Here is a 17,266-nt window from a genome sequence, read left to right as displayed (position 1 = left end):
CAAATATGCTAAAGCTCCAGCGCCTTTTGCCTACAGACTTGCCTCTGGTCCAGAGTCGTTGCCTGTATCTCTGGCATAGCTTACTCTGTGTTCCAGATTGTTCTGAGACTCACTTGGTCTTGTTAATTCTTATTAGCAAAACTCACGTTTGGGAATCAGGTAGTGGGGCTTTAGGTTATCCCTCTGGGGTTTACTGACTGTGTGATATTGAGCATGTTTTCTCATTTGTAAAATGGAATAAGAGTGCCTGCTACCTGGAGAGAGAATATGACATATATAACTTGCTTTCTAGGCCTAGATTTAGCCATTATTAAATATTTTAATTACACTGATGTATGAACATTACAGAGAAATTAGTAAAAAAAATATTAAAACCCCTGTACCAAGGTGACATTTTAATGCACATCTTTCCAGTTTCCCTTCTTTATGTGCTGCTGAAGCAAGCACCCAGTTTCTCTTCTACACACACACACACACACACACACACACACACAGATTTGTAGGCAAAATATACAATAACAGTATCTACAGGATTTTCTCTTTCAACAGTGTTGTTTTTCTCATAATATATTGAGAGCATCCTCCCATATTAGCAACATATAGAATAATACATCATTATTTTTCATTCCTACATACTCATTATTGCAGTCACCCATTCCACGAATATTTATTGAGCACGTGGGGGACAGAAGGATCTCTTGCTTAGATGCACCATTGGATGAAACCATTTAATTGATCCCCATGGAAGAATTTTGAAAGGTGCTGATCCAGGGGAACTGTCAGGAAAGGACATTTCTTCTTGGTTTTCTGGGTTACAAACAATATATATAGTAAAATTCATATCTGTGTGGGGCGCCTGGGTGGCTCAGTTGGTTAAGCATCTGCTTTGGGCTCAGATCATGATCCCAGGGTCCTGGGATCGAGCCCTGCATCGGGCTCCCTGCTCAGCGGGGAGCCTGCTTCTCCCTCTCCCCCTGCTTGTGACTCACACAGTGTGAGGGGGAACAAACACAAGCAGAGGGGAGTAGGAGAGGGAGAAGGCAGACGCTTAACTGACTGAGCTACCCAGGCGCCCCTCAAATAAATCTTAAAAAAAAAAAAGAATGATTTAGGTGAGGGGCGCCTGGGTGGCTCAGTCGGTTAGGTGTCTGACTCTTGATTTCGGCTCAGGTCATGATCTCAGGGTCGTGAGATTGAGTCCCACATCAGGCTCTGCACTGGGAGTGGAGCCTGTTTGAGGTTCTCTCTCTCTCTCTCTCTCTCTCTCTCTCTCTCTCTCTCTCTCTCTCTCTCCCCCCCTCCATCCCCCCACCTCTCTAAAAAAAAAAAAATACTGAAACTCAGAGAGATTAAATAAGTTGCCAAACCCACACAGCCAATGTAAGTGATGCTTACTGAATCCTTATTTGACGGAGCTGAGTGTGTTGCATATCCCAGATACTTCTGGCCTCGACCTCACTTTCTCCCACAATACAGTGGTAAATTACTAACAAGCTTTTGGATTCTCCATGTATTCAGCCAGGAGGTATTTTTCACAACCTACCTGACTTGGATATATGGCGGCACGTGAACTCGCCACGTCCTGTTCACCAGGGGCTCTTTCAGTGTTTCTTTTCCCCCCAGTATTTCGCTTTAAGTCTGACTTGGAGTGGGTATAGGAGAGGAGATTGCACAGGAGAAGAGAGAAGGTAGTTTCCTGAGGCCTGGAGGGAGGGTCTTCATCAGAACTCCTAGACCCCCCCAGTCCTCTTTCTTCCTGTCCTGTTGTACCTCAGCTTGCCACTCTATCCAAAGAGCGATGAAACAGAGCCTTCTGGTCTTCCAGGATTGGGAGGGGTTGGGAGCACACAGGAGACGGAGAACATCTGAATATGTATTTTAAGCAGAGTCTGCAATGGGAGAAACCAAAGGGGTTTTCTGGAGGGGTCACTCAGGCTGATTAGCTATATATCTAGGTTGGTGGCTCCCTGCACTCTGGCTAAAATGCTTGACCGGAGGCTTGTGCTCTTTTCCAGGCTTGACATGCCTTAGTTCATTTAGTTGGATGATTTGTCTGTCTGACTTAGCCACCAAGTGGGTGATTACCACTACTGCACACCAAAATGGGGTCTTAGATGGTGGTTATTACTAAAAAGATCAGTTTGGCCTGAACTGTCTAGGGAAGGATGGTGGTGGGTGTATGCATTTGGGAACCTGCTCAGGAGGCAAATAAATACTTCTTTTGGCCAAATTCATAGGGATGGAACATCTGCTATTCTAGATGCGGCTGTAAGCCAGCTTTCAGGAGGGCAAGTGGGCATGACAAACATGAGACAGAGCCAGAATGAAGACCGGGGGTGGGGTTGGCAAGTGAGTTGCCAATGAAGAAGCCAGCAAGGGCTGGAGTCTGAGTCCAGAAGCAAGACTTGACCTTTGAACCCTCTTCTGCAAAATCCCCAGAGATGCAGAAACAGAGGCCCAAAGAAGGAAGATGACTTGCTCAAATCATTCCCAAATTAGTGGCAAAGTTGGGACTGGAATACAGATTCCCCACCTCCCTCGTGGGTGATCTAATCCTGCGGCGGCAGCCATGCACTCACCTTCCCCGGGACACCAGGGGCCATGGGGACAGCAGAGCCAGGGTCAGTGCGACGTCTGTGGCTCTGTTGGGCCAGCCCAGAGGAGCAGGGAGGCTGAGAGAAGCAGTGAGCTGTAGGGCCTTGGGGACTGTGGGCTGATGGAGTCTGTTTCTCCTCTCCCTTGCCAGGTACACCAAACCGCTCACCTTTGCTGACTGCATTAGTGATGAGTTGCCACTAGGATGGGAAGAGGCGTATGACCCACAGGTTGGAGATTACTTCATAGACCACAACACCAGTAAGTTCCTGGCCAGCCTCCCTTTCCCATCCTGCACCCCATCCCTCTACCTCCACACCCCCCCCACCCCGAGTCTGAAAGAGCTGCCGGCAGAGGCTCTTGAAGCCAGATTGTGTTTTGTTTTCCATAGAGTTAGATAGAGATGTCAATGTGGATATAGATAGATAATGTATGCATGTACAAAATAACCATTTAGAAGGGTTTTAAATAGAATCTAAAACTCCCCCCTTACAACCCAGCTCCCCAATTTTACAGAAGCAGCCACTGCTAATAATTCCTTGTGTATCATTCCAGAAATGTTCCAATTGTATGGTTGTGTGTATTTGCATCTATTCTTTTACTTCTTTAATATATCTCAATTTTTTGTGCATATAGAGTTTTTTTCCATGTAAGGCAGATGTGTCAGTGTCATTGCCAGGCCATTTTGGAGCAGCTAGAGCCCCAGCATGTCGCTAGCAGCATGCACACATGTGCGTCCATAGTGGATTGGCATCAGTGTGTGTCTACAGCCCCTCATACCGGTCAGCCCACCCTCACTTTGTGTCCATGATCCAAGTATCCTGATCTAGAGTACAGATTCCTAGTGTTTCTGTCTCTGGGACCATGATGGAGGAATAGATTGAGAAAGGGACAAGCATATTGTCTGGCAGGTGGAGAAATCCAGGTCACGGTCCCCCAGCCAGGGAGAGTTGATGTGTATTTGGGCTTCATCCTTTGTATACCTTCCTGGCCAGGACTATTTCCTGTCCTCTGAAATTTGCTGCCCCATTTGTCCAATGCCTGTCTCACTCTCAACTTCTGAAGTGTAGGATTCAGGCCAGAGGAGAATGGACTGAAATGGGTTGTGCCTGGCCAAGTCTGAAGGCTGAGAATAGGGTAGGAAACCCTAATAGCCCCTGTTTACTGAACATACACTCTGTGCCGTGTGCTCAGCAAGGCACCTGATAGGCATCATCTCATTTAATCCTCCCAACTCCCCTATGGGATGTTAGGATGATTATCCCCATCTTACAAATGGAACTTAGAAGTCGTAACTGGCTGCTTGACACTCAGAGCTAAAACGCGGTAGAGCTGGGATTTGAACTGGTGCTAGGGAGCCAGGTTGTGCTTCCCCATTCATTTTCTCCTTGGGTTTTCACTAGCACCCGGCTGTGCCCCTCATCACTCAGTGGTATAACCATTTGCCTGTTGTAAAGTAGGACAGTATCTCAGTTCATTGCTCCAGTCCCAGGCCTGTGCTTGGTAAGGCACACAGTAGGTGTGCACTTGACCTTTGTTAAATAGGAAAGGGCATACGTGCATGAATTCATGACTGAATGGATGAATGAGCGGACTTCGTCGAAGAGTTTCTGAGAGACAGCTAATGGCATTAATTGCTTTGTTGGGGGTAGCAGAGGTTTTTATTAGCACTCATGATTGCATGCTGGATAATGAGAAGTAAATATGCCTAATTGAGTGTGTACGGGGAATGAGGTTAATGCTTGGAGGGCTGCACGGTATGCTGGGTTAAACACTGATGTACGGGACCCTAACCAGTCCTTTCCTTGCGTCTAATTGCTGAGTTCATCCCCCTCATTAAAATCTGATGGCAAGAGCAGGATTTTAAGGTGCTTCTGAGAGTTGCTGGAGAAATAGAAGGGAGGAAGGAGTAGCAGGCAGCGGCAGAGTTTATTCTTGAGGGGATGAGGGCAGAAATGGGGTGTATGGGCAGGTGAGTAAATGGGGGCCACCATAGGAAGAATTCTGTCTGATAGTTTTACCAGTTATCAGGCTACTAGGTGCCTTTTGCTTTGAAGTTGTTCTCCTTGGATGGAGGACACCACTTCTGCTGATGGAACCAGTGATACAGGTGGTGTCAATGTGACCCTTGAGGCCCAAGTATTCAGAGCCGTAGACTTGGACCAGTGCTCCATGTGTGTATTGTTCATGGACTGAAATTACCTTCTTGAGTTATAGACCCAATACAGTTGAACAAGTTAAATCTACCATCCAGCATTCATTCATTCAGCGAATATTCACTGATCACCTCTAATGTTCTAGCCACTGTTCTCACAACTTGGGATACGTGAGAGTTACAAAATGGCAATGATTCTTGCCCTTACAGAGCTTTCATGTTAGCAGAAAAGCCAAAAAATAACACAAATAAACAGATTATATGGTATATTAATTAATTGCAGTATGAGGGGAGAAAGAGAAAGCAGAGTGTGGGCTGAGGCATGCGAGGGTGAATTTGAAGGTGGTGGGAAAGGACAGTGGTCATGGTCTTCTGAAAGAAGACCTGGTTGAGAATTTGAGTTTTTGAGCTAAGACTTGAGGGAAATAAGGGGGCATTTCAGGTAGAGGATTGATAGAGCCAGAACTCTGAGGTGTGGTCACATTTAGCTTGCAGGATGGTAAGGAGGCAGGTGTGCGCATGGCAGAGTGAGTGAGGAAGCCAGGAGAAGGACATCAGGCTAGAGAGTGGCAGGGCATAGATGGAGTGGTGGTCTGCCTTCAGGGCGCTAGCTTTTGCTCCATGTGAGATGAGAGCCATTGGAGAGTCTTAAGCAGATGAGTGGCACGATCTGCTTTATGTCTTGAAAGGGCCACTCTGGCTGCTTTGCTGAGAATAGACCTTAGTGGGGCAAGGACAGAAGCAGAGAATTTTGTGGGAGATGATTGCAGTAGTCCAGGTGACAGAGGACAGTGCCCTAGCCCAAGGCCATAGTGGTGGAGGTGGTGAAAAGTGGCCAGATGTGGATGTATTTACAAGGTAGAGCCAGCAGGATTTCCTAGTAGATTGCATATGAAGCATGAAAGAAAGAGGAAAGTATGATACTCATGGGGCCTGAGCAACTGGCAGGATGGAATGTCATCGATTGAATGAAAAACACTAGAGGAGGACTGAGTTTAGGAAGGAAAACAAGAGTTTGGGCATGTCTAGTCTTCCATGCCTCTTACACATCTAAGATGTTGCTGGTCACTTTGATAAAGGAATCTGGAGTTTGGAAAAGAGATCTGCGCTAAAGATAATTATTTGGGAGTTGTTGGCATATAAGTAGTATTTAAAGACATGAGGCTAGCTGAGATCATCAGAGGAGTACATCAAAGAGAAGAGGACCAAGGAATGAGCTTTGAGGTCCTCGGCAGTAAGGGGATGCAGAGAAGAGAAAAACCAGCGGGGACTCTAAGGAGTGACCAGGAAGGAGGGAGGAAAACCAGGCTATCTTGGCAGCCATGTGAAGGAAGCACATCAAGGAGAGGATCCTGAGTCCTGTTGAATGCTTCTGATGGGTCAGGTACCAAGAAGACTGAGATAGACCTGACTTGGGAGGACAGCTTTGGAAAAGGACTTGGGGCACGAGCCTCACTACAGTGAATTTGAAAGAAGCTGGAGGAATGGGGAGCAGCAAATATAGACAACTCTTTCCAAAACATAACCCATTTTATTATTTTGGTACTCCCACTGACTGTTTACATCCATCATGATTAGATGGTTTTATTTTTTTTTTCTGTAGCTTCTTGAAAATATGGAAACTATACTAATATTTTCCTGTCTTTGTCTATAATCTATGTCAATTTGGGGTCATTTATGATTGATAAATGTTTCTTATTGTTACATCACTATATTCCTTATTCATTGCATGCTTGTTAATTTTGGTTGGATAACAGCTGTTGTGGATTTCATCTTGTTTGGTGATGGATATGTTGGCATTCTTTTTTTTTTTTTTTAAGATTTTATTTATTTGACAGAGAGAGCACAAGCAGAGGGAGAGAGAGGGAGAAGCAGGCTCCCTGTTGAGCAAGGAGCCCAATGTGGGACTCGATCCCAGGACCCTGAGATCATGACCCAGGCCGAAGGCAGCTGCTTAACCGACTGAGCCACCCAGGCATCCCATCATGATTAGATGGTTTTAATCAGTGATCAAGTTGTGTGTTCTACTGTTTTCTCTTCATAGTATGAGTATTTGAGAGATGCCACATAGTCTTCATATTTGTCATTTTTTAAAAAGATTCATTTATTTCTTTATTAGAGAGAGAGCACATGCACACAAGTGGGGGGAGGGGCAGGGAGAGAGGGAGAGAGAATCCTCAAGCAGACTCCTTGCTGAACATGGAGTCCGACATGGGGCTCAGTCCCACAACCCTGAGATCATGACCTTAGCTGAAACCAAGAGTTGGATACTCAGTAGACTACCCATGTGCCCCCCCATATTTTGTCATTTTTAATGCATCAAACAGATGTAGTGATACATGTTAACACATAAAACAAATGCACTGTAATTGCCCTCATTGCTGACCTTTTGTGTTATTCCATGTATTTGTTATAAATAAATAAATAACACCAGAGGGAGACTCCTTATTCATATTGCTTCTCTCCTTTGTGATAATTTCCTTTATATTTCCAAAAATAGGATCACTAAGTGAAAGGTTATGAACATTTTTGAGACTTCCTGTCCATATTCCTAGGTTGATAAGTATTTCCAGAAAATTGTAGCAATCTGTATTGCCACAGGCAGCAAGGGTACTGTTTTCCTCATACCTTGATCAGTATGGGGCTGTTTTCACTTCTTTGTTTTTTGATAAATTCATCATAGGTTGAAACTGTTACTTCACTGCTTTTCATTTGCATAGTAACATGGTTGGGCATTCTCCAGATGTTCGGCTGTTTTTAAGACGATTGATGTTAAAGCCCTTGGAGAATACAATAGTGTTAGCCACGTGGGTGGGTGTGTGGTGGGTAGAGGTGGGGTGTGGAACGTGTGCAGAGCTCCGCAGGTGTGGAGAATGTGTGTGGAATGGATTTGTGGTTTGAGGTTTGGAGCATGAGGGAGGGTAGAGAAGGGGTTCTCAGTCATGGTTTCACTCACTCAGCTAAATGTTTGTTGGCGGTAGCTGCCTTTTGGGGAAGGGGACATGAGAAAGGGGATGGGGAAGGATGTTTTATGTAGCTAAGTTTGTACCCTGCTGATTAAGCTGTGTCCATGTATAGCTTTAATAAAAAGGAGAACTAACAATTAGCTGGACAAGGTGATGTCGAAGATCTTGCCCAGGTGTAAAGGTACCTGTTTGGGTGTGATGGACTCAAGGAAGAGGAGTACCGGCGGAGGAGGGTGGGCCTGGGAGCACCCCCTCAGAGTATGACTAATTCAGGATGAACAGCTGTTAACACAATTCCATAGAACTCCCTGGGAGGTTTTGAAAAGCCCAGTGTCCTAAAGGACAGTCTTTTCAACAGTTGCTGGAACAGCTGGCCCACATAGAAAAAAGCACACCTCTACTTCTGTCCCTACCTCACACCATACATAAAAATAAACTCAAAATGACCATAGACCCAAACACAAAAGGGAAAGCTAGAAAAGATCTAGAAGAAAACATAGGAGAAAAACCTTCAAGATTTTAAGGTAGGCCAAGATTTTTTTTGGATAAGACCCCAAAAACACTAATTATAAAAGAAAAAAGCGATAAATGGAGCTTCATCGAATTTAAACCTGTGTTGTTCAAAAGACACCATTAAGAAACTGAAAGGGCAAGCTACAAATAAGGAAAAAATATTTACAATACTTATACCTGACAAAGGACCCATATCAAGAATATATAAAGAACTCATATCTTACAACTCAGTAGCAGGAAGCCCAGCAACCCAATAAAAAATATAAGCAAGAGATTTAAAAAGACACTTCACTAAAGACATACAAATGGCCAATAAACACATAAAAGCATGCCTTCATCATCAGTCCTTAGGGAAATGCAAATTAAAACTACAGGGAGGTACCACTGCATACCCACTGTAATGACAAAAATGAAAAAGATGAACAATGCCAGTGGGTGGCGAGGATGTGGAGGAACTGGAACTCTAATACATTAGTGGTGAGAATCTAGATCAGAACAAACATTTTGGAAAATGATTTGCCAGTTTCTTACAAAATTCAATATATGCTTACCATACAACCCAGCAGTTCCACTGCTGGATAGTTTTACCTCGGAGAAATGCAAACAGATGCCCATGCCAAGCCTTGTGCATGCCTGTTCCTTAAAGCTTTTCATAATAATCCCAAACTAGAGGGGCAACTGGGTGGCTCAGTTAAGCGTCTGCCTCTTGATTTCAGATCAAGTCTTGAACTCAGTGTCCTGGGATCAAGCTCTGCATCTGGCTCCATGCTCAGTGGGGAGTCTACTTAAGAATTCTCTCTCCCTCTCCTTCCGCCCCCTCCTCCCATTTGGGTGTGCGTGCTTTCTCTCTCTCTCTCAAATAAATAAATCTTTTTTTTTTTAAATCCCAAACTAGAGGGCGCCTGGGTGGCTCGGTCGGTTAGGCGTCTGCCTTCGGCTCAGGTCATGGTCCCGGGGTCCTGGGATCGAGTCCCGCATCGGGCTCCCTGCTCCTTGGGAGCCTGCTTCTCCCTCTGCCTCTCTCTCTCTCTCTCTCTCTCTCTCTGTGTGTCTCTCATGAATAAATAAATAAAATCTTTAAAAAAAAAAATCCCAAACTAGAAACAACCTAAAAGTTTATCAAAAAGTGAATTGTGATAAATTCACACAATGGAATATTATTCAGCGGGGCGCCTGGGTGGCTCAGTCATTAAGCGTCTGCCTTCAGCTCAGGTCATGATCCCAGGGTCCTGGGATCGAGCCCCGCATCGGGCTCCCTGCTCAGCGGGGAGCCTGCTTCTCCCTCTCCCCCCAGCTCTCTGTTGCTATCTCTCTCTCTCTCAAATAAATAAAATCTTAAAAAAAAAAGAATAGAATATTTATTCAGCAATAGCAAGAAACAGGTCACTGATAGAAACAACATAAATGAGTCTGAAAAGCCTTATGCTGAGCACGAGAAGCGAGGCCCAGAGAGCACACACTGTATCGGTCCATTGATACCAAGTTCAAAGCAGAAGCGGAGGGAGGAGGTGGGGCGGGGGGAAGAGTGCAGGGATTATTAGGGTAAAGGGAATGTTTTACACATTGATTCAAGCAGTGGTTTATGGTGTACACATTTGTCAAAACATATTGAACTCTACATACTTCAAATGCCTGCACTTCATTGTATTTAAATTATGCCTTAGTAAAGTTGATTGAAGCAATATATTGATGCCCATTTCATACTGCAGACCAATTAAATGGCAATGTCTGGGGTAATCCCAATGTGCAGCCAGGTTGAAACCTGTGTTCTGAGGTGGGGTTGTGTGTTGTTTGTCTCTGTGTGCGTTCATCTATCTGTGTTGGTTTCTACTGTAAAAGAGAGCCTGGGCCACCAAAAATGGTAACCAAGCCAGCCTTCAATTAAGTCTCTCCCGTTTGTTTATATTCCAAGGAGTAGGGCCTCAGCCACAGGGCGGGCACCAGAGGGAGGGTTCATCGGGGTGTGCCCTAGCTTCTTGTCCAGGGCCCAGCGTTTCAGCGAGCCCTCTGGTGGGTGATCCCACCTGGAGCTCAGCATCACACCAGCCAGCCTTGCCTGCTAGCCTCAGTGACCGCTCAGCCCATCTGTGTTGGCACCTCTTAGAGACTGGTTTTCACCTTTGGTGACACATTGGAATTATTTGGGGAGCTTTGCAAATCACCATTGACTCATTCCCACCCCCAAGAGATTCTAATCTAAAACCTGGGCATCAGGAGTGTCAAAATTTCCCCAAGTGATTCTCATGTTGCAGTCAGGGCTTCTCAGCCATGTCTGCATATCAGTCACCTGGGGAAGATTTTACAACTCTCAATGCCTGGGTCCCCCTCCTAGAAATTCTGATGTAAGTGTTCTGGGGCAGAGTTCAGGCTTTTTTGTGTTTTTGGGTTTTGTAGCTCCTCAGCTGACTCTAATACACTGCCAGGACCCAAAATTACTGGATGAAGTACCAACATTTTTTTTAAAGCAGTTTTGCTGAGAATCTGGGGGAAAAGTCACTTTCATAGGCTGTTCGTGAGAAAATTGGTACAACCTTTTGGAAGGTAATTTGGTTGTATCTGCTAAAATTAAAATATATATATATATATACACCCTCCGACCCAGTAGTCCCTCTATTAAGAAATATATCCCGCAGAATTAATCACACAAGCTCATAAAATTATGTTTTTTTAACAGTTGTCACTGCAGTATTGATTGTGGTAACAAAAGAACTGAAAACAATCCAAATGTTTCCCAATAGTCGTCTGGGAAACCACTAACACCCTACCATAAATAAAGCCTACTACCATATTATAGAATATTATGCAACCATTTAAGTAGTCGAGGTAGATAAAAAACTAACAAATAAATAAAAACAGTAATAAAACTAAAAACAATGAATAAACAAAAAAGTTGAGTTGAATCTGCACCCACAAGGAAGGATGAACATGATATATCATTTGCAGATGAAAGCAGATTACAGACTAGTAGATGTGACATGGGGCCATGTTGCATTAAAAATAAATTAGTGCATATAGACACACATGTATGAACAGATTTATGTGTAATCAGAGGGCAATATCTCCTAGTGTGGGAGACTCCTAGCAGTAGTTACCTCTGAGGAGTAGGATTAGAGACGTGGAAACTCTCACTTCTTACTTTATAAATTTGCAGTGGTGGAATTGCAAGATGTTCCTTTTTTGGATTTTTCAGTATTTTTTTCCCAAAAACGTAAATTTTAAAAAGTTACAAACTTTCGAAAACATCTCCAGCCTGGCCGTGACCAGCGGTTTCTTTTCTGTGGCTTCTATCAGCTGGTGGTCTGAGGCTAGCGCTCAAGGGGCGCTCAGGAGTCCCTGATTCTGAGAGAGTCCACATCTACTGATGGAACATGGGGCCCAGCTTTATAAATACTCCCCTTCTTAATCTTTTCTTGCAGATGTTCCTCCTCCTTTCTTGATGAAAAGGTTGCAAAGCTTTTCTTATGAGAAGCAGTCTTGTGGCTCCCGCCAGCAATCTTCAGTCCTTGTTTTCTTTCCCAGAAAAAGGGAGGAGGGAGAGCTAGAGGAATTGCTGTTCATGGACAGTTCAGAAACTGGTCCCAGAAAATAGTTTGGGCTTTACTCTCAACCATCGTTTGTTTACTTTAACTGCGCAGAAGTGCTTTACAGCTCCCTAGGAAGCAGGGAGGCAGGACCTATTAGCCCCTTTAATAATTACAGAAGTAGATTCAGAGAGGTTAAGCAGCCTGCACATTGTAACACAGCAGTTACCGGCAGGGATGAAAACTTGACCCTGCTGCTTTTTTTTTTTTTTAAGATTTTATTTATGTACTCATTTGAGAGAAAGAGAGCATGCAAGAAATGGCGAGGGGCAGACAGAGAGGGAGAGAGAGAATCTCAAGCAAACTCGCACTGAGCACAGAACCCGATGTGGGGCTCTATCTTACAACCAAAGATCAGACCTGAGCTGAAATCAAGAGTCAGTCGCTTAACTGGCTGAGCCCCCCAGGCGCCCCCGCCCTGCTGCTTCTGTGATCATGCTCCCTATCCCTCTTGCTTTCACTGGAGATGCTCATTTGGGCCTACACACGAGGAATGAGAGCTAGAGGGCCTACGAAAGGCGGCACAAACTCAAATTCCCCAGGAGTCAGATCCATGACACGAATGAATGAAGCAGACCAGCAGACCAATGGAGGGCACGGGTCTGTGGCCAGCTGTAGACTCAGCGTGGCCAGATCTTCTGAGAAACCAGAGATCAGGATTCTACTGTGTAAATCTTCCTATTTTTACATACTAGTAACCGACTCACAATTAATAAAACACTTTGGGTTAAGCAAAACCTGTCTACTGGCTGGATTCACCACATGGCCGTGATGGTACAGTTTCTGGTGTGTCAGTCGCCCCTGAACCCCACCCACCACCTGGGAGATGGCTGGAGGGTTGGCAGTTGATGGGCATCGATTCTTTGACATTGATTTGACCTCTTCCGTGTCTGCTCAGCTGCCAGCTGTCCATTTTTTTAAACGTCTATCTTTCAGTGTTTTGACTTTTTCAAATGATCACTGTACGTATTTACTATATACATCATCTTTTTTTTCAAAAAAGAATGAAGAAAAAATATCCTACTACCCAGACATATCTACCGTCGATAACGTGCTAAGTTCTCTCCTAATCTTTTTGAGGATGTACATATTATTTCAATAATCACAAAATTCTTTTCCTTTTAATTTTTTATTGTTATGTTAATCACCATACATTACATCATTAGTTTTTGATGTAGTGTTCCATGATTCATTGGTTGTGCATAACACCCAGTGCTCCATGCAGAATGTGCCCTCTTTAATACCCATCACCAGGCTAACCCATCCCCACACCCCCCTCCCCTCTAGAACCCTCAGTTTGTTTTTCAGAGTCCATCGTCTCTCATGGTTCGTCTCCCCCTCCGACTTACTCCCCTTCATTCTTCCCCTCCTGCTATCTTCTTCTTTTTTTTTTCTTAACATATATTGCATTATTTGTTTCAGAAGTACAGATCTGTGAATAATCACAAAATTCTTTATGCAGTTTTGCCCCCACTCTTCCACTTGCATGTCATAGGCCCCTTTCCACTTCACCCATATTTCTTTGAAGACACTATTTTTAGTGGCTATGGCAGTGTATTGTGTAAAATGCAGCAAGCCTATTTGGCCAGTTCTTTTCCATGTGACCTTGAGCAAGTTATTTGACCTGTGTCTAGATTTTCTCTTTTGAGTAGTGGGGGTCATAATGGAATCTGCTCCTTAGGGTTAGTGTAAGGATCGAAGGGGTAAAGAGATGTAAAGTCGTTAGAACAGTGCTTGGCATACAGTAAACATGAAATAAGTGCTAGTTATTATTTTCATCATCATCATTATTATTATTATCCTGATGTGGTACAAATGCATCTTGGCCTGACTACTTTATTACATTTAATAATAAATTACTATGGGGGAATTATGGATCAAAGGGTGTTCACATTTTAAGGCTCTTAATTTGCATAGTCAGTCCTCTTCTAAGTCTATTCTAATTTACATTTCCACCAGGGAATGAGGTCCCTATTTTTTTCATAGCCTCTAAAATATGATTAATTTTTCTTTACTCGACCAAGACAGCTGACCTTAAGCACCTCAAGTGTCCTTTTGAGCCTCTGTCTAGATTAGAACTCAAACCTGGTCCTTTGGGTATGGAAACTGATTCTGATTTATTTCGTGTTTGTTTGTTTAATCCAAGTGGATTTAATAGGTAAGTTGAACCCATCCGCTTCTATCGTGATTTTCTATTTACCACGTTTTCTGATTTCTGGTAGTGGATTCCACAGGCCACCGACCCAACAAGACATTTGTGAGGTACTGACCAAGGGTGTCTGGGGTCTGTTCCAGAAACCACTCAGATCGAGGACCCCCGGGTACAATGGCGGCAGGAGCAGGAGCACATGCTGAAGGATTACCTGGTGGTGGCCCAGGAGGCCTTGAGCGCGCAGAAGGAGATCTACCAGGTGAAGCGGCAGCGCCTGGAGCTTGCGCAGCAGGAGTATCAGCAGCTGCATGCCGTCTGGGAGCACAAGCTGGGCTCCCAGGTCAGCTGTGAGTACCTCCCACTGCCCGTGCCCCACCAGCACCTCTGCAGGGAGAAGGGAATGGCCGCGCTCGGGAGAAGGTCCTGCCTGGCTTGCCTCTCAGTGCTTCTCACATCTGCCTGTTTCCTTCCATCTCCGCTTCTCGTGCAAACCACCATCCTCCCCGATGCCTTTCCTGCTCCTGCTCCTGCTTGTGCCTTGCAGTGATTCATGCACCATTTTCATTCCATTCCTTTCATTCATTCGTAGTCGTCTCCAACTACCCGACTACCCGTTGGCTGACAGATCTCATTGAAAGACCTTCAAAGGCTAGGGGGTGTGGGGAGTAGGGAGTTTATCCTTAATGGATAGAGTTTCAAGTTGGGAAGATGAAAAAGTTCTGGAGATGGTTGGTGGTGATGGTTACACAACAATATAAATGTACTCAATGCGGCTGAACTGGACATTTAAAAATGATTAAAGTGGTGAGCTTTATGTTATGTATATTTTACCACAATTTAAAAAAAAAAAAAAAAACCAACCTTCCTGTCGTTCCTTCCATGGCCTCCACTGCCCTTTGTGATCAGGCCCCTGCCGGCCGCCCCCACCTCGTCCCCTGCGGCCACTCCCTGCCCCTCAGTCTCCTTCACCGGGCTCCAGGGCCCCCCACTCAGCTCCTGTAGCCTGCCCTGCACCTTTCCGCCTCGGGGCTTTTGCTCTTGCTGCACCCCTGCTTAGAATGCTCTTCTGTCTGTCCATTTGCACAGCTGGCTGCCTCTTACCCTTCCTGTCTCATTCTTCCTCTCATCTGAGAGGCTCACTTCTGACAACTCTATCCACAGACCCCCTTCCCCAGTGGTAGCCTCTGTCAGGGCTCTCTGTTTATTTTCTTCGTAGCGTGTGTCCCAAGACATCCGCTTACAGGTCTGTCTGTGTTCCCTGCGCTGGCATATTAACTCCATAAGGGCGGGGCTCCTGTCTCCCTAGTTCACGCTGGTGTCTCCAGGAGAACAGGCATGCGGGGCACCCAGTCCTTCGTTCCCGGTGCAGTGCAGAACGGTATCTGCTCAGGAGCCCACACCCCTGTTCCTCTGTGTTTTTTGTCTTTTACCACTATTTCTAATATCCAGTCCTCCCCCATGTTTATTGGGCGTTTAGAATGTGTCGGGACGAACATGCTGTTTCATTGAATCCTCCTAACAACCCTGTGGGCAAGCACAGTTAGTATCCCCTGTCATAGATAAGGAAACAGGTTAGAGGGATCGGTGACACTCCCAGGGTCTTAGAACTGGCAAGAGGTAGCAGTAAGTTCCAAGCCCAGCCCGTCTGTCCCTCCAGCATTCTCACTGTGGGCCAGGGGCCAGCAGTAGGTCATGCTGTTATGGTGGCCATTGCTTGGCTGAGTCCCTGGACACTTCTCCTGTGCGAAGCCCTCGCTCTGAGGAGTTCAGTGCACCAGGGGGGCACAAAACTTCCCCAATTACTCACGGTCCCAGCCTTGCCCTTTTCCTTGGCGACTCAAGCAAACCTCCAGCATCTCAGATGATGGAAGAGAACTGTATTATACTCATTCGCTTTTTCTAGGTCCAGTAATGTCTGAGAGACTGTCCTGAGTGTTTTAGCACTTGATCTGTTTTAGGCAGCTCAGGCTGCCATAACAAAATCTCATAGACTAGGTGGCTTAAACAACAGAAATGTATTTTCCCATAGTTTTGGAGACGTGCAGTCCAGGATCAGGGTGTCGGCATGGTCTGGTTCTGGTGGCAGATGGCTGTCTTCTAACTGTGTCATCACATAGCAGAGAGACAGAGACAGCATGCTGTCTCATGTCTCTTGTACAGTCACTAACCCATCATGAAAGCCCCACCCTGGTGACCTCATCTAAACCCAACCACCTCCCAAAGGCCCATCTTCAAACACCATCCCGTTGGGGGTTGGGGCTTCAACATATGAATGGGGGTGGGGAGAGGACGGGGGACAGAATTCAGTCTATAGCATGATCCATACCACAGCCCTGGCAGGGAGATACTGTTGTCCCCACTGAAACGCAGGTTTGAAGAGGTGGGTAGGGTCATTTTTTTTCTCTCTGAAGTCCTCTTCCTCTCTGAAAAGTGACAAGTGTGTATAAAAACAAAACTTCTTATTTTGGGGGACAGGATGCTTTTTACATGGACCCAAATTATCACCCCACAAACCATTTACTACTTTGAGAGGGTAACGTGTATTTTCTCATGGGAGATCGCTGCAACCACCACCTTACACAGGTGTAAAATAGCCTCACCATGAGGAGACGAACTGGTATCGTGTGCCTTCTGATGTGGTGCAGTAAGAACATCATGGAGGCTTCTTGACAAAAATGTTACCATCAATCAAATCATCAAGACACAGCCAGACAGATCCATAATGTGGACTATCCTACAGGATGATCAGCCTGGACTCTTTGGGGTGGGGGCGCTGAAAAACTGGAAAGAGGGGAAACTATTCTAGACTTGGGGGGGGGGAAGCTATGGAGGCATAAACTAAATTAAATGTCTGCATCCTGATTAGACCCTGGATTGGGGTGGAGGGTGGGAAGCAGCCATAAAAGACATCCTCGGGCATTTGGAAGATTATCTTACGTGTGATCATCATGTTGTGGCTATGTAGGAGAATGTCCTTGTTCCGAAGACATGCATGTGGCATCCTGTCTGCAGCTTCATTTAAAAAAAAGCAGGAACAAAAAGAAACAACTATGCCATCAGTGTAAGGGAGCTGATCAGTAGCTGCCGATGACACGTTGGTGGCTTTGAATATAGGATAGGCTTTCATTTTTGGTCACCATTTTCAGTAATCATTTGTTGAGGGCTTGCTCCAGACCAGGTGTCCCACTGAGAGAATTGGAGTGGACAGAAGGATGGATAGAACAAATGTGGGAAAATGTTAAAAATTGGTGGACCTAGGTAGAGGAGGACATATTAATATTATATTATTCTTTCAAATTCTCTG

General features: G+C 45.1%; 1 protein-coding gene across 4 annotated transcripts in view; it reads left to right on the top strand.

Annotated features, from left to right (window-relative positions):
• Positions 1–17,266, top strand: part of WWC1 (WW and C2 domain containing 1) — a 147,798-nt gene that overhangs the window by 65,100 nt on the left and 65,432 nt on the right. For all 4 annotated transcript variants that reach the window (XM_027605137.2, XM_035727603.1, XM_027605136.2 and 1 more), the window contains exons 2-3: positions 2,747–2,856; positions 14,106–14,309. In XM_027605137.2, coding sequence (XP_027460938.1) covers positions 2,747–2,856; positions 14,106–14,309 — 314 coding nt within the window. The remainder of the gene's footprint in view (positions 1–2,746; positions 2,857–14,105; positions 14,310–17,266) is intronic.

The sequence above is a fragment of the Zalophus californianus genome, chromosome 5, assembly GCF_009762305.2.
Source record: "Zalophus californianus isolate mZalCal1 chromosome 5, mZalCal1.pri.v2, whole genome shotgun sequence".
Lineage (NCBI taxonomy): Eukaryota > Metazoa > Chordata > Mammalia > Carnivora > Otariidae > Zalophus > Zalophus californianus.
The sequence above is the reverse complement of the archived record's forward strand: the minus strand, read 5'-3'. Positions and strand labels throughout refer to the sequence as shown.